Genomic DNA, 16,183 nt, shown 5'->3' with positions numbered 1-16,183 from the left:
TGTTCGGCAGCCACAGCTCTAGAAAACAGATCGGGATCCCCAAAGTGCATACCCCGGCCTGGCGGGATGCAAGGCTCGCCGAGAAGCCAAGCGGCAAACTTAGCACAGGTAACGGTCACGCCAGATGGTGTAAGTTCTTCGTCGGCGTTCCATCTCATCAGCGCTTGGAGAGAAAAGAAGGGTTCTGCTTCGAGATTCTTCTGAGAGAGCCTTGCCCTCCCGAAGAATCGAGTCTACCAGTCTGACGGCAGTATCGAGTGTGCCGTCTTTGTCAACCTGGCCGAGATGACGGTCATAAACAGCATGAAGGTTGTTGGTTGCCATGAAGCCGGTTGGCGTGTGTCTCCAACAGACTTGGGGGGTTCCAAAGATGGTAGAAAGAGGGTATGAAACGGAAGTGTTTGTTGATGCTTGTTCAAAGAGCTTGGGTTTGAAGGAGTGTGGATATCAGGCAGGCAACAGTACACTCACCCCACACATACATAGCACCCATCTCAACTGAAAACATGTTGGTGAGGTGGGAGCATGCCACATCGAGCATTGGGAAATCGATAGTGCTCATGAGAATGTCAGGATGTGACTAGCACCTTCCTCCCACCTAGGTACACTGCCCAAAGTGCAAGAAGGTGAGGTGTACCAAAACACTGTATGGACATAAATAACCGCGCTGTATATTTTCTGGCTGGTGGTTGCTTGGCAATCAACCTCGTCAAGTTGAGAGCAATGAAAAGAGGACAGCGACAATGCCCGAGCATCAAAGAGTCGATTTTAACGAGTGTGTGGGGTAGTCTGGGCTGCAGTTCCCGAGACCACACCTTGACCTAAGTGAAAAAAGGTACATGAGGTACCTAGGTGGTTATTCTACCAATCTCCCCCATCGGCGACTCGACAACAAGGTTCCCGATGACCCCCAAAGCCGTACAAAACCAAGCACCACAGCTACTTGATCGAAGCACCCCTTCCTCTCATTCACTTTCGTCACCAACTAGCATGTGACTCTGAAACTCCAAAACTCCCATCCGGCCCAGCAAAGAAGGCCAGTGGTGGTGGTGGAAACGACAGTGCCAGGATTGCAGTTGGTCGACGAATAGAAGGTAACAGTGGCCGAGGAACCACTCCACAAAGCACGTCTGAAAAGTTGGGCGGCGCCAGAACCGTGGGTGTAGCACTGGCCGCTGTTAGGGTTGGTGATGACTTGACCGGCAGTTCCTGTGCATGTTGTAGAGGATGAGGTCCAGGTACTGAGGGAGCCGGAACAGGTGGCCCGCTTACTGTGCGTGCCGGATATCTGGTCAGTTACGTGTATTCTTCGGGGAGAAATCTGGGAGGAGGGAGGGCGGAATCCTACGCAAGCAATTCGTCAACCACGGTGGTGTTGCTGATGGTAGGGTACTCGGGTTCAGGGGTCGGGGAGGCGATGCTGGGCCCGCTCAAGACCAAGAGGACCGGGGCGATAACGCTGAGAAACTTCATGATGGCAGAGCTTTGGGTGTCTGTGTTGTCGTTGTTGTATCTGGTGTGTGCTGATGATGAAAATGAGACATGTTGGGGAGGACCATTTCTTCTATTTATGCTTCTCCTGGCACAGCAAAAAGCTCAAAGACAATCCCGAAGTAGTTATTTGGCTCAACTAGGTATTAGAACCAATTCTGCACTTCCCTTTTGACTGCAAGACGCTGAATCATTGAGATGTTTGTTTAGTCAACATATAAACACGCACACGATGCCGACATAGGTACCTAGATGGTTCATGAACCTCGCTGTCCTTGAAGGCAAGTAGGCTTGCAAGAGCAATGTCTTCCCTAAGTTGCTATCCATTGATCAGTATTCATGCTCTAGCTTGGATTAGTGACGCTGCAGTGCCATGTCCTTAGTATCGCCCAACTTATGCGGCCACCGTATATTAGAGCGCTGCATGTCATCAACAAATGCAATATGAACACCAAAGCGAAACGCTTGATGTCATAACCAGGCTGAGGATGGTACTCCGACGAGTACTAGTGCAAGCTACACTTACTCAGCGTATGACTTCCGAGACAAGGGGTCCACACACAAGACACAGATCATTTTCATCCACCACATCTCCTGAAGAGACAAAAAGGAGATCTTTCTGGTGGTGTCAATATCCAGACACAAATGTATATATATGTAAAGAAGATGCAAAAGTGATAGCTGATACCAGCTTGGATCAGTTTGCACCCGACGTGGGACTCGAACCCACAGCCTTAAGATTAGAAGTCTTACGCGCTACCATTGCGCTAGCCGGGCTGAACAATTGCTCCTTGTTGGAGGTTAGTACGCTGGAGATAGAGTACTTAGTGGAATCAAATAGGTGATGATCGGCTAGATCTGAGAAGCTTGGGCCACTTTACCGACGTCAGACCAGATCTCGGTGGGGGCTGGAAGCTTGGAGCTCTCAAGAGCTCTACCTTGCATCATCAAATTGATTCAAGCAACTTCACTCAAATTTACTCACCGAAACTACAAAATGCCTCTACCAGACGACTCGGTGGCCGACATGGGCTCTTCAGACGATAACAACCAATTCGACATGGGCGATGGCACCCCAACCAAGCCGTTGCTCGACAAGAATGGCATGCCAAGGATAGTCATGACACCCGAGGAAAGGCATCGCATCCTCCGACAGCTTAGCTTCCCCGTCGAGAACCTCACGGCCCCGTTCTGGGTGAAGAGCGGCGGCGACAACTCTCTTTTGGCCAAGCAGATCTCCGTCTCACTCAACATTGCTCACATCATGGCAAAACGCCCTCTGAGAACCGACGAGGCCAACGCTGTTGCCAACTTCAGAACCACATATGTCAACACCATGGAGCTCGAGACACCTGTATGGATTGCCACCACCATTGCCCTTGAACGCCGGGGCCGTGACAAGCTCCGTTTTCCTCATTACACCCCAAGCCCGGAAAAGTACAACATCAATGCCTTCCCATCTCTGGCCAATCCCAAGTGGACAGGTGAGGCTGCCGTTCGAGCTTGGCGCCTGGCCCGTCTGGCTGCGTACGGTTTTGTGGTCAACATCTGGACCACTGTTTTGTTCGCAAGCTTCGCCAATACCTCCTACAGCGTCAAGCTGTTGAGAATGTTCAAGGAGTCAGACGAGCAGCAAAAGCACCGCCCGGAGATGGGTGATCTTTACGGGCAGGACCGTGCGCCACAGCAAGACTATCAACGAGGGCAACAGCAAGAAGAGACACCACAGCAGCCAGCCCAGTATCAACGACCAAAGTGGGCACAACAGGCGGCCCAGGCAGCGTCGAAGCCTGAGCCCCCACAGAGCTGGGAGGACGACGATGGCTTCCTCTTTGACGATGCCTCACCTGTTGCACCTGTTCAAAGAGATGGCGCTCGTTCATCAACGGGTGGAAATACTGGCCATTCCCCTCCGAAGCTGAGCAACTCGTGGGACAAGATCAGAGAGGCGGCAAAGTCGGGTGAGAATCCTGCCTCGTGGGGCAAGGACAATCAAGCAGCGCCGGTGCGCAAGTCAGAGTCGTATACTTATACGGAGAATGAGAAGGACTATGCGAAGAATCAGGCGCAGAAGGAGTTTGATGCCATGTTGGAGCGTGAGAGGAGCGGTAAGGCAGATACTGGGAATCGAAGGTACTGAGGGGCGCTGAGGGTGGTCGAGTAAGGGAGGCTGTACAATATCATGGTCAACAGTTATTTAGGCAGTTGCTTTTCTTGATGTCGGCTGGCATCCACATAGCACTCTGAACAAAACGTAGAGGCATTTCTTGGAGAAATCTCAAAGCGATCAAAACAAAGTTTCTGCTCAACCCTTATAACTGTCAAAAAAGCCATTTGATGTGATAGGTCAGACTGGTATGAAACAACGAATGGCACTTCACCTCTACACTTTGAGCACTGGCTAGATCTGCTGATTTTTGCCGAGAGATTGAAGAGTAAGGGAGATGCGCCAGGTGCTCACCTAGACAAAGATGACGGCTGCAAAGTCCCCGTTCCAGGAGCATTGGGCTCAAGCTTGAAGAAAAAAGAATCCTGCGAATAATGTTGTTATTGAGCATAACAATGCGGTTGTGTTTGACTAGTTGTGGTTGAGAAACTCTAGGGGATGCTTTTGAATCAGCCGTAGACTGTATCCTCGCTGTATCAACATAAGGTGAAAACAAGAAGTAGACTCGGTGTATAGCACAGGCTGGTTGTGGAAGAGATGTATTGTCAGGTTAATCTGAATTAGTTGAGTTCAAACCACTACTACAATCAGTGAAGACCGGCATAGATAAGGTGCTGAGTCTACACTTGAGGTATTGTGATCCAACAGAGCCAGTGTATATCAATATAAACCAGTTGTGGTCAACACACACTCGCCTTGTTCCGCTCATGAGAACCTCATCACCATGGTCTGTTTAATCAGGCTTCATCCTCAACAGCCTCAAGAAGACCTTTCCTTTCCTCATCGGACTCCCATCATCCACACTCACACATCACCAAAACAACACTCACCACCACCACCACCACCACTCCCACCATTCACCAAGATGGATTCCACAACCCCCAACAACACCCGTGAGATTCTCACCCTATTCTCCCAACTCGTGGCTCACACCCACGACCCCAAGGTCACCATCAACCGCCCGATCGTCAACTGCCACCTCTGCCTCGAAGACCCCGAGATCCTCACCCCTTTCACCCCCGCTCATCTCTGAGCCACCACCCTCCCGGGCGTGGTTCTCCTCTGCGGCCACATGGTCTGCAAGCCCTGCTTCAAGGGCTGGCACGACTCCATCCGCAACCGCCAAACAAACGCTACCCCCGCCAACTTCACCCCCTCCCCTGGGGCCGCCCTCCCACAGATCCCCGCACCCCCCGTGGTGCCCTGCCCCATCTGCCGTCGTTCCCTCTCCCTCCTCAACTCCTCCCACTGCAGGCACCTCCTCTCCCCAGTACCCCTCCTCCCAATCTTCGCCGTGCCGCGCATGCTGCCGGACGGGGGGCCGGCCCCGAAAATCTGCTCCGACTGCTGGTTGCTCCGGGGGAGGAAGCTAGGGGAGCTGGTCTGCACTTTCAAGGAGTTGAACGTTCAGGCTGACGAAATCGAGACGGAGGTCAGGCTTTGTTTTCCACACGTTGTCAACAGCCGGGATCCGGCGGGTCATACGATGGGAGTTATTAGAGGGAGGATGGTACAAGAGGAGCTAGCAAGAAAGACTTGGGCTGGGAGCAGTTGGCAGGCGATGGGGAGGGATTTTGGGGAGGCGAGGGGGGAGTATATGAAGTAAGGAGGTAATCGTGTAAATAATGTACATCTTTCGCTTGTCATTGTGATGGCGGAGGAAACAACATGCATGATGATGACTCTCTCATCATAGTCTCATTGGGATAGGGAGGAAGTAGGTTGGATTGGAAAGAATGGTAATGTTCGGTAGATGATATTAGGAAATGGTTTTATGATCACCAAAAAAAGAAAAAAAAGAAAAAAAGAAAAAAAAGAAAAAAAGAAAAGGAAAAAAACAACAACAATAGAAACATTCACAATCTCAAAGATGTTTTTTTGTACTCCTTTGGGAGGGTTTTTTTTGGTTTCGGGGTTCGTGTTGTTCAGTGGATAGGACAACGGGACAGCAGAGCAATGGCTTTGTGTGAGACTGAAGCTGATTGGATCGCTCACTTATCCCCTGAGCTCTCGACAGGACTTACCCAGTCTCTTCCAACTACCTCTCGCTACTCACCACCACCTTCCTTAGTTGCCTCAAAGCTTCAAAGCATGAGCGACCACCAGGGTAGCACTGGGTACCTAGGTATATATATCCATCGGGTAGGTGCCAAACAAAACCATGTCTCCAGTGAGATCGATCCCCTACCCCCATTCCATGTGCCTACTACCTACCTGTCCAAATCCATACTCCTGTTTCCCTCCTCTTCATCAACCCAACCCTCATCCTCCAGGTCTCAGAACTAACACAGCATCTCTGACAAAGGCAAGGTGCGCATGCCAGGACTGACCCAAGTACTCAGAATCAACCGTTGTCTCACATAATACCTAAAATCACCATCAACAATCACATACGACCATAACCAGTTGGAAACTCGGGATCCCGTCCGCTTTCCCCTAGATAAGCAGTTGAGTGCCACTAGTACTCAGGTGAGTGCTAGACCAGTACTCAGGTAGGTAACCACCAGGGAATCCCTGGTGGTATATATTTTTCCCCTGAAGGTTTTGCTCCACTATACTCCCTCTGCTTAGGTGTTACGACCTTGGCGAGAAGCCCGGAAAAAGTAACCAACTGGAGTAAGGAAAAGACTAGCTAATTAAAAGGGATTATTGAATTATAGAGATAATTTAACGATCCGGATTTTTAAGAAATAAGAAAGATCTAGAATACAGATTATTAAATTTTTGAAAACGATCTAATAATCTGGATAGGAGATCACTAAGGGAGTATAATAATTCTAGTAAAGCTATAGTCTATATATACAGAAGAACTAAGTACCTTATAAATAGTTCCGTAGTATATAATACTTATAACTTATATTTACAATGTCTCAAGTATTTATATAAGATATTTCATTATATATTATTTAACTATATCGATGTATTATGTAAAAATTTGGCTTTTACCGGTATTTCTTTTTAAAGATTCTAAATAGGAGATCGTTATATTAAAGTACTATGACGAACCTCTATCCAGAACCTCTGAAAAGGATACTCTGGTTCGGTACAGCTAAACAGTGTACAACAAAATGGCTTGTCTCAATCACAACAGTCTAGATACCAACGATTGTGAGTTGAATTGCATACTGCGGAATTGTCTATCTACACCAGCCAGTTCCTCCGTATATATAGACTTCCATCCTCCAGGTACCTCCGTACCAAGCTCACCGGCTCACTTTGCTAATAGGTGAGCGCCCCATCACCCTGCAGCCCCGCCGTTACATTTTCCTTGATTGGCTACCACGGCCTGCTGCAGTTCCCACTCGTTCTTCCTATATGGTTGGTCAGTGACAAATTAAGATAAGTCATTTATTGTACACTATTTCGCTATACCGAACTAGGATTGTTCAGAAGTGCCTTCGACTAGTATCCCTTTCAGAGGTTCTAGATAAGAGTTCGTTACAAGAAGCGATTTACTATAAAAAGCTCGCTGCTTAAAGCGGACCAGATATCTAACTTTCTATCTCTTCGGAATTAGTAAACTTACCGGAGTAGTTACGCTGGAGGTAGGACTAACGCTAAAGATATAACTAATACTAACTATATTTAATCATAAGCCGGCCAAGAGCTATTAGCGCGATCTACACATCTAGAACACCTTTCACCTACTTTAACACCGCGGTATGGGCGTATCTATATTTTCTAATCTATAACGGTTAAGACGGGCCAAGCCTGTCCGTTCACGAACCGTTTAGCGGTACCCTTTCTTCCACATGTTGAAGTAAACAATATATCCTTTTTAGAGTCGCTCATCCTCGCAGTCATGCTACATGACCGCCGAACTAGTACTCAGGTGAGTGACCACTGGGTAATTCTCAGTGTTGGATGTTTTTGGCGGGATTCTTTAACTTTGGGTTCCACAGCTGATTCCCGTCCATGTTGACTGACGTCTTGGCATTGCCCCCCTTTTTGCCCCTATTCTCACCACTCATGCTGTGACTAAGAAACGGGAACTCAAAAGATGACCAACAGGCCCTCATAAGAGTGCAGAGATATTCGGAAGAGCTAACTAATTACGAAAGCCATTCTTAGGAACCTCAACCCGCAGTCTCCGTTTCCTTAGTTTGACAGCTACCGTTGGGCGTTCGACGAGATGCCGTCATTACCACAGTTCCGTGGTTCATTCCTCTATGCGTGAGACATTTTCTCTAGTGTACCTTGCAGTAAGATGGCGATCCGAGACATAGGGTGGCTATCATCTGAATGGTGAAGCTCAGGTGAAGCTGACTGGCTGGCTGGCTCGATACCTACCTGGTCGTTTCTTCTTTAATGTTGTTGAATTGTTGTTGCGGGAGTGAGGGTGATACAATGGGAGCAGTTTTGTATTGTATACCAATTTCCCTGACGTGCCTGTTCCTGCATATTTCCATACCTCCTGACCAGCATAGTTCAGGAATGCTGGACAGAAAGTCGGGCCGCAGCTCACATGCTGAACAGTCGGCAAGATCTGCAGGGATGAAAAGTTGGAAGAGTGGAAAGTGAGGTTGGTCACCGAATTCCACGGCATATTATACGGTCCGTTGGTCCACCCCTGAACCGATTCTCCATCGTGAGCTCGATGGCCCAGTAACCACGAGAGATATGGGATTCTGGATAGTGGCTGGTCGCTAGCTTGAGTGAGGTTGGTTGTATCGTGTACTCTGCGGTCATGATCATGATGCCAACCATTCCGTAACCGTGATAGAATAGTCGGAGAATAAAACCCATACCTTCTTTCCTTCCTCCTCGTTGATGTAATTTTCCTCTCCTGTGTTGTCATCGGTCATCCTTTTCTCTTCCTGACCGAGCCCCGGGCTCTCACTCTTCACAATGAAGTCCCTCACCCTCCTTTCCCTCCTCTCCTCCCTCACCGGCGCCCACGCAGCCGTAGCCTCGGAAGCCAACACGGCAGAGATCGCCGCCGACGCCATCGCCCTCAACACCTTCAAAGACGCCATCTGGTCGGCCGAATCCCTCCCCACCCCCCTCCGAGGACCAGGCTATAGACCCCTCATTCCTCCCTCGTACGAACGCTGCGCCGTCGACCCAAACGGGCCTCGCGACTTCACCTACCTCACCCCCAACGGCCTCGCCGTTACTCGCGACCGGCGCACCAGCCGCGCCATCGAGGAGACCGATCCCGACGACCAATTCCAAGGTCTCGTCTTCGAACCCCCCAACAACGTCTTCTCCCCCAGAGGCGTCTTTGACGTCCGCCTCCCCGGCCGGGGCGACAGACCATCCCGCTACCTTGCCATCTTCAAAAACGGGGAAGTAGGCTGGGTCCTCCGCAGCACAAACGGGCAGACCGCCCTCCGCGATGAACGGGGCCAGCCCTACGTCACCACAGTCTTCTCCGTCCAGTGCGACGGTCTTTCCACTGCGGGTGTGATCAACGGGCTAGAGTTTGAGTTTGCCGTCAAGGACGGCAAGCTTTACGCTCGAGGTATCTCCCCTACCAAGAAGCACTCCCACGTCTTTTCCAAGCAGCAGGAGAACGGTGGTATCCAGATTGCCGAGAGCAGCGGGGGTCGGCCGAGCATCACGGTGGGATTGTACGTCCTCCCACGACTCCCAGACGGCATCGCCGACCCCCCCGTCACCAAGACTTGCCCCAAAGGCGCAGACTACACCACCCGCGACCCCGCTCCCCCGGTGACGTCCAACGGATGCGGCCCGACAGATTGGTGGAGGTGGTATTTCGCGCCAAAGCTGCACGAGACGTTTGAAGATGCCTGCAACTGGGTGGATGTCTGCTGGAGTGAGTCTTTTTCACCCCTTTTCTCTCTCCCCCCTTCCCCCCCCCCTTCCTTTGTGTTCGAGATAATTAACCCACCCACCTGACAGCCGACTGCACCCAAACCTTCACCACTTGCAACTCGGGCTTCGCCGCCCGCCTCCTCGACCGCTGCAATGAGCGCTTTCGCACCGAGTCCTCCCTCTCCTCCTGCCGCAACCTAGCCTCCGCCTACGTGGCCTACTACAGCATGGCCAACGCCGCTCTCACCTACGAGGGCGTCAAGGACAAGTACTGCGGCTGCCAGTGCGCCGATCCCGAGCAGCACCTCTGCGGTGACGTCTGCGTCTACAAGAACGACCCCAACAACTGCGGTCGCTGCAATAAAGTAGTACGTCTTACCCCCTTCCCCTTCCCAATCCCCTTACCAACCCTATATAGTGCCCCTCCGGCTGCATAAACGGCGTCTGCGCTTCCACCTGCCAAAACCCCTGGTCCTGCAACACCCCGGGCGACCTCTGCTCCGCCGACGGCGCAACCCCCAACCCGGAAACCATCGACGACTACACCGACCTCTGCCTCTGCGCCGAGGCCGCCGAGTCGGCAGGCAACGTCTGCGCCTGGGCCGGCGACGTCTGCGGCGCAAAGGGCTGCGCCGTCAACTCCGACTGCGAGTACGGCTCCGCCTGCATCCTGCTGTCCTGCTGCCGCGGCACGCCCGGTGTCTGCATCAGCGTGAGGGACGACTACTGCAACAACCCTGCGCTGCCCAGGAACGGGCTGTTGAGGAGTCCGCCTGAGGGGAACAGGCTTTTTGAGGGTGCGTTCGCGAAAAAGGTTGTGGGTTGAGAGAAAAGAAGGGGAAGAAGCTATGGATGGGTAGGTAGGTAGGTAGGTAGGTAGGTAGGTAGGTAGGTAGTAAGTTAGTTAGTCTAGCACGTAAGCAAACATCTTTGTTTTCCTTTGGAGTAGGAAAATAAATCAACACTGTAACAATAACACGACTGACTCTCTATTCTATTCCAATCTCTCTTTCATAAAAATCTAAACATCGTTGCCATAACATCATGCCAGTCAGTCTATCCTAATCCTTCCTACCTATCATATCAAGTTATATCAATCTTTACCATCCCCTCCCTTGCCATGATACCCTTCGGAAAAAAAAAAAAAAAAAGAAAAATTCCTACCCGCAACCTTCTATAAAAACATATAGAACTCGGGTATCAAAAAGAGAATCATAACATGTGTTTCATCAAATCATCCAAGAAAAGAAAAAGAAAAAGCCCTCCCTTACTCTCTCATGTGATGGTGACAGTTCCCCTCACACTTAATGCACCTAGGGTCCTCCCCCCAAAAAAAAAGAAAAATGACGCTATTACCTGCTGGCACATGACATTCCCCACAAACCCTGTTGGTACAGAAAAAGTAGAACACGTAGAAAGCGGGTAGATCGCGTGCTCCCCATCGCGCAATCTTTGCATCTCCGCGGAAGTTTTGAGGGGATCAAATAAAGGCAGTTTCCAGCTCTCTGACTGCATCGTCAAGCTGAAAATCTGCCAATATTGTGTGTTCCCAAATGGGAAGTCATGGCGACTGCCACCTCTGCACCACCACTCTCCACTTCCTTCTTCCCCGTATGGCAGGGAAATTCCCGTCTTGAACCCGAGCTCCCCCATATAAAGCAGAGCGCAACTCAAAAATCCACACACGAAACCCCCGTCTGACCTCTCCCCCCCCAGTTCAAAACCGTCAAGCAGGCTCAGTTCCCAACCGAATAACTCCCATACCCCCCCCCTTCCCCTTCCCCCTCCCCCTCCCCATCATCCTCACTGTCCATCTCCTCCCCCTCCTCCTCCCCAATATCACTCCTGGGACTCTGCATCCCCAAACTAAACCCCCCTCCCGTCCCCCCCCTCCCACCGCCCCCAGCCATGCTGTTCAAACTCGCCGAACTCCCCCCCGCATGCCCCAAGGCAAACAAGCTGCTCCTCCTCACTTGATCCACCCCCCCTGGCCCTCCAAACCCAACCTCACTCCCGCTCCGACTCAACAACGGCTTCTCCGGCAGCTTCTTCAACAACCCCGTGCTGATATCCAGCATCCCCATCGCAAACTCGGTCAACCCCTTGCTCGTCCCCTCCCCCGGCTTGCTTGACACGCTCAGCGTCCACCTGTACTCGCCCAGCCGCCGTCTATACCACTCAGCCTCCTCCCTCCCCGGGCTCGTCCCCCACAGCAAACTCCCAAACGTCCCGATCAGCGCAAAGTTTGTCTTGGAGGCAAAGTACCAAAACGCCCTCAGGTGGGACGGAGTGAGCCGGTTGACAAAATCCATTGCGGAGATGAGTCTGGCCTTGGCGGCCGAGCGGCAAATGTGCTGGATGTAAGGGTCGATGGACGGCGTGTTGGCATTGTTGTCCTCCGGAAGGGTGGACATGGACCTGATGATGCGGCGATGGAGCGTGATCTCGGTTGCAAAGTAGGCCAGGTGCAGATAGCCGATCGGGGAGAACCTGCTCCCCGAAGAGGACGAGGGTGTGGTCTGAAAGGTCGAGTCCATCCTGACGAGGGCCGGGAGGGCGGAATACCACTCCTTGAGCTTGAGCTGGATGGGCTTGGCGAGGGACAAGACGAGCTGAGTGCCCTGCGGGCCGGCGTTGGCGATCTGAGAGGTTGCCTGCAAAGTGTAAAACGTGTCCAGGATTTCGGCCAGGATTCGGGAAAGCTGGACCATTTGCCTGAAAAGGACCCGACCCCTCTCAAGCTCGAGCCGTTCCTCGGAGTCGGTCTCGTCGAATTCAATGTCGGGAAAGTCGTTGGGGTTGAGCGGCTGGACGGCCCAGTTGGACGCAAAGATGTGGGAAGGTCGGCCGTGGACGAGGGCGCCCCATTTATCCTGGACAAAACAAGTCAATATCATACAAGTCATACACTACGAGAATGAAAAAAAAATTGAAAAAGAAAAAAATGAGGAAAAAAAAAAAAAAAAAAAACTAACCTGCAAATACAGAGCCCAAGCCAGCCTCTTCCTCAACCCCCTCTCCCAAGGCGGAATCTTCCAGTTCGTGCAGTCCAAATGCAACCCCAGCTCCTGTCCCACCGCCACAAGCTGCGCAGTTGGCGCCCACTGATCCCCCTCCGGCCTCTGGCTCAACAGCAGCCCCGCCTGTATCGTCGACAGCTTCGGCCTGTACATGGCATCCGCCAACGTGGTCCTCACCAACCTCTCCAGCTCCCTCACATTCGGCTTCGGCAACCCCGCCAGCTCCTCCTCGTGCTCCCACCAGTTGATGGCCAGGATATACACGGCCGCCAGCAACGGCGGCGAAAACTCGCGATGGCTCCTCTCGTACTTTTCATAAAACACACTCCGTTGAATGATGGGAAAGCCCGGGTGCACTACCCGAAAGTAGAGGTCGATCAGCCTCCTCCCGTGCGGCGCCACAATGTTCTCAATCTCGTCCGCGTCCTCGACGATGTGATCATACCCTGGCGTGTTGTTGTCCGGCAGCAACAAGAACGTGTCGTTGTCGCTCACCCTCCTCAACGTCCCCCTCGCGAGCAGACTCTCATCTTGCGGGTCGAATGATGACAGGTTGATGAGCGAGGGTTCAAAGTCAGTGGTGGGCCCAATGTACTGGCAGTACCGATCCGCCTGCAGCCCCAACGTGCGCTTAAGCAGCGTGGGCCCGCCAAAGTTGGCCATGTCTTCGATTAGGGAGCTGCTGGTCGTGGTGCACGAGACGCTGGGTTGCTGGTGGTGCTGGTTCTGCCGCCGACGCTGCGATCTGTTATCAGACCGTCCTGGGGAACTATTGACCAATCAACATGTCAGGTAAGTCCTGGTAGAGACACAAGATCTCGATGGCCTATCTTGGCCTTTGGTGGGGGTGGGCATAGGTAGGTAAGAAGTAGAAAAGAAAACAGAAAGGAATATGATGAAGAAGAAGCAGAAGAAGAGAGCCATTCACATAAAACGTGGCCCCCACCCCTCCCATCCTGTCATCAGCAAAAAGAACAAAAAAAGAAATTTTTTTTTTTTTTAAAAAAAAATTGTTCTGTCTCACCTCCTCTTACTCCTCCCCTCCTCCGCCCCATCCCCTCCATTCAACTTCCTCTTCCTCGCCCCCAAAGGGCTGCTACTCCCACTGCTCTCCACCAACGAGCACTCGGTCCCACTATACTGACAAGCCACGCAGTGCTCCTCAGTATCCTCACCCATAACGCACTCACTCCTCCTGTTCCGGCAAGCCTCGCACGGCGGCGTGTTCAAGCTCAGCACCGACCCCGAATCAGGCGAGTTGAACCCGCTCCCGTAAGAGTCAAAGTTGTGGCCGTGGTGGTGCACACTGCCCTGTCGACTCGGTGGGAAGCGTGCCGCGGGGGGTTTTGGCGCGATAGCTATTGGGGCCGTCCTTGGGACGGCGATCGAGGTGGACATGGCTGCTTGTTAAAAAGGGACGTCTATGTTCGGGAACTCCCGAATGTTCAAAAAAAAAAATTAAGTCCGGGCAGCCCCCAAAATCAAAACTTGCGTGTTCCAACAGTTCCGAGGAAAAAAGACGGACGGGAGGGGGTGGTGGTATCGCAAGCCGTGTCTGGTTGGAATATGCACGAAAATGACCTCTCCTTCCGCTGTCAGCCTCTCAGAGAGATGGATGGACAAGAAGACAGTATTTTCCCCCGCGGAATATCTAGTCAATGACGGCGGCCCAGAGAATAGACCACACTACTCACAACTCCACTTTCCTATAGTCAAATCCTTCAGCCCAGAAAAGGATGATCAGACGGTATGTCACCACCCCGCGTGGAGAACCAAACAGATTGATCGAGCTTTGACCGAATTCCTTAAGCCGAGAGAGAGAGAACAGGGTCCGCGCCTGTGGTCGTCACGAGATGGAATCACACACACCCCAACGAGGAAAACCGTTATGTCAGCAGTTTCTCAAAGAGGCAGGCTGGTAAAAGGTGTTGCTGGTTGGTGGTTGGGCCGAAGTCGATAACTGATAAGAGATGTGTAATGAACAACAGGGCCTTTGAAGATAAGGTTGCCTTGCCTTGCCTGCTGCTCGGTTTCGGCACAGTTATCGCAGGGGGGCTATAGGTACTCGGAAAGTTTCCCTATCTCTCTATCAAGAAAGAAGCACTTGGGTGGATTGGTTGAGCTGTTGCCGCTGCTGTTGATGACACAACACAGGGGCGTACTGTAAACACAGAGGGGGGGGCGTGTTGATGACCGAATAGTCGTCCCGATGTAAGAAAAAAGCCGTTGAATATGTGAGCTTATCTCTCGCCAGTTGATTCCAAGGTTTTCCCGTGTTCCCGTCCGTCCCCAGACGACGTTCACCTCGGTATGGGGGTGGTTGGCGGTGTAGTAGTACTTCCGTCCGTATGTATGCGGTGGTGAATGATGATGTCTCGGGAAAGATAAAGAAAGAAAACACGGCCACCTAGCCCTGTAAATGAGGCAGGAATATCAGAGATGTGGTGTTGTCTTCAAATTGATGTGGGGGATAAGGATAAGAAGGGGGGGAAGGGGAGGATCTAGGTGATGATCGAGACTAGGGCGAGATAAGCCAGGCTTATCTGCGTCATTTGCGTAGTCGTCGAAGAATGGTTCAAACGTACACACACGCGTGGGAATCCGTTTTGAAAGTGATGTGGGCAGGGGTCCCAGTTTGAACGTCGTAATTAATAAAACGTTGTGGTTTTCTCGTTGTTGTTGTCGTTGTTGTTGTTGTTGATTGTTGCTGTTTGTTTTTTCCGGGCTGGTGGTGATGGTGGTGATGGTGGTGATGGTGGTGGTGGTGGCTGCTTGTGACGTTGGAGTCCTCCCCACTGATGGATAATGTAAGGAACAACGAACGGGCGGTCTGTTCTGGAGCCAGGCCAATGGGTAATAAGGAATGGCTCAGACAGCAGCAAGATGGAAGCTCGAGATGTCCCAGAATGTGTGAGGTAACGAAACGCAGAAAGTGGACTGTCAGAACTGGTGCCCAGACATTCGGAGACGATGAAGGCGGAATTAGCGATGGACCTCTGTGGACCAGGATCCGCTGCGGTGGTTCTTGGTGATGGAAACGTCATTCACTAACACCTACACTACAGTGTACGACGGGAAGAGCACCCACCCCCTCCTTTGAAGACTGGGCTTCCCGTGAGATAGGTAGATGCCGCCTGTAATAGGTGGCAGATAGGTAGGTAGGTAGGGTGATAGTGTAGGTGTGTCCATCACCCATCTATTCCCGTTTCTGTGGTCGCTTGTGCTTGTGTCCTCTGGCTGTTTGATGATATGCATGTCCAACCGATAGCGAAACGAAACAAACAGCCTTATCACAGGCCCCCTCTCCGAGATTCAATTGCGAGAAACATAATTGTAAGCCGGCGATAACGGTCGCGTGTGTACGTACCCCTGGGGAAAAACACTCGCTGCAGCCCGCTGTGGGGCGGCCAACGGTAAGCCCAGATCGAAAAAGAGCCGGGCCTGATGACTGCCCGGCGCCGGAACCTGGAATGTCTTCCGCATGTAGCTGCGGGGCCCCCTGCTGCTGTCCGCCCGTTTGGGAATACTTGTAACGTAATGGTTCGAGTCAGTCACTCGCTCTCTCCTCCAGAAAAACAAAAACAAAATAAAAATGCCGACTTGTGCTGCTATCGCAGCCAAATGCACGACACACACGACACCGACACCACACCAGTTTTGAATCGGAAAAGGCGGTCATGAAACGAACTTGGCAAGCGCTTGGGGATTTCTTGGATGGCATGGCCCT

General features: G+C 51.8%; 6 protein-coding genes and 1 non-coding gene across 7 annotated transcripts; 3 read left to right on the top strand and 4 right to left on the bottom strand.

Annotated features, from left to right (window-relative positions):
• Positions 1 to 745: 745 nt before the first annotated feature.
• Positions 746 to 2,192, bottom strand: QC761_408055 (uncharacterized protein). The gene is made up of 4 exons (XM_062879084.1): positions 2,018 to 2,192; positions 1,740 to 1,810; positions 1,349 to 1,676; positions 746 to 1,271 (listed from the first exon to the last, which is right to left on the bottom strand). Exons 3-4 carry the CDS (start codon positions 1,471 to 1,473, stop codon positions 986 to 988), a joined length of 411 nt encoding a protein of 136 aa, XP_062732429.1. The 5' UTR covers positions 1,474 to 1,676; positions 1,740 to 1,810; positions 2,018 to 2,192; the 3' UTR covers positions 746 to 985.
• Positions 2,193 to 2,196: 4 nt separating this feature from the next.
• On the bottom strand, positions 2,197 to 2,268 carry QC761_0067990. The gene has a single exon. It is a non-coding gene; the product is annotated as a tRNA-Arg (tRNA).
• A 220-nt stretch (positions 2,269 to 2,488) lies between these two features.
• Positions 2,489 to 3,631, top strand: QC761_408060 (uncharacterized protein; the record flags this gene model as incomplete). The annotated part of the gene is made up of 1 exon (XM_062879085.1): positions 2,489 to 3,631. The coding sequence occupies one exon, from the start codon at positions 2,489 to 2,491 to the stop codon at positions 3,629 to 3,631; it is 1,143 nt and encodes a 380-aa protein (XP_062732428.1).
• A 1,099-nt stretch (positions 3,632 to 4,730) lies between these two features.
• Positions 4,731 to 5,264, top strand: QC761_408064 (uncharacterized protein; the record flags this gene model as incomplete). Its single annotated transcript, XM_062879086.1, has 1 exon — positions 4,731 to 5,264. The coding sequence occupies one exon, from the start codon at positions 4,731 to 4,733 to the stop codon at positions 5,262 to 5,264; it is 534 nt and encodes a 177-aa protein (XP_062732427.1).
• A 2,724-nt stretch (positions 5,265 to 7,988) lies between these two features.
• QC761_408067 (uncharacterized protein) lies at positions 7,989 to 10,362 on the top strand. Its single transcript, XM_062879087.1, has 3 exons — positions 7,989 to 9,437; positions 9,524 to 9,804; positions 9,855 to 10,362. The coding sequence occupies exons 1-3, from the start codon at positions 8,507 to 8,509 to the stop codon at positions 10,260 to 10,262; spliced, it is 1,620 nt and encodes a 539-aa protein (XP_062732426.1). The 5' UTR covers positions 7,989 to 8,506; the 3' UTR covers positions 10,263 to 10,362.
• Positions 10,363 to 10,383: 21 nt separating this feature from the next.
• On the bottom strand, positions 10,384 to 13,854 carry DAL81_1 (Fungal specific transcription factor; the record flags this gene model as incomplete). The annotated part of the gene is made up of 3 exons (XM_062872669.1): positions 10,384 to 12,309; positions 12,412 to 13,225; positions 13,481 to 13,854. The coding sequence occupies 3 exons, from the start codon at positions 13,852 to 13,854 to the stop codon at positions 11,173 to 11,175; spliced, it is 2,325 nt and encodes a 774-aa protein (XP_062732425.1). The 3' UTR covers positions 10,384 to 11,172.
• A 1,009-nt stretch (positions 13,855 to 14,863) lies between these two features.
• On the bottom strand, positions 14,864 to 15,500 carry QC761_0067940 (uncharacterized protein; the record flags this gene model as incomplete). The annotated part of the gene is made up of 3 exons (XM_062872668.1): positions 14,864 to 14,869; positions 15,046 to 15,251; positions 15,416 to 15,500. 3 exons carry the CDS (start codon positions 15,498 to 15,500, stop codon positions 14,864 to 14,866), a joined length of 297 nt encoding a protein of 98 aa, XP_062732424.1.
• Between the last annotated feature and the right edge of the window lie 683 nt (positions 15,501 to 16,183).

Source organism: Podospora bellae-mahoneyi, chromosome 4, assembly GCF_035222275.1.
Source record: "Podospora bellae-mahoneyi strain CBS 112042 chromosome 4, whole genome shotgun sequence".
NCBI classification, from domain to species: Eukaryota; Fungi; Ascomycota; class Sordariomycetes; order Sordariales; family Podosporaceae; genus Podospora; species Podospora bellae-mahoneyi.
The sequence above is the reverse complement of the archived record's forward strand: the minus strand, read 5'-3'. Positions and strand labels throughout refer to the sequence as shown.

Bases quoted from the DNA above. Each gene is read 5' to 3' on its own strand.
- QC761_408067 (XM_062879087.1), top strand. From the start codon at position 8,507: ATGAAGTCCCTCACCCTCCTTTCCCTCCTCTCCTCCCTCACCGGCGCC. The intron at 9,438-9,523 runs GTGAGTCTTTTT...CCCACCTGACAG, and splicing joins CTGGGTGGATGTCTGCTGGA to CCGACTGCACCCAAACCTTC. The intron at 9,805-9,854 runs GTACGTCTTACC...AACCCTATATAG, and splicing joins GCGGTCGCTGCAATAAAGTA to TGCCCCTCCGGCTGCATAAA.
- QC761_408055 (XM_062879084.1), bottom strand. From the start codon at position 1,473: ATGAAGTTTCTCAGCGTTATCGCCCCGGTCCTCTTGGTCTTGAGCGGG. The intron at 1,272-1,348 runs GTAGGATTCCGC...CGGCACGCACAG, and splicing joins GTGGTTGACGAATTGCTTGC to TAAGCGGGCCACCTGTTCCG.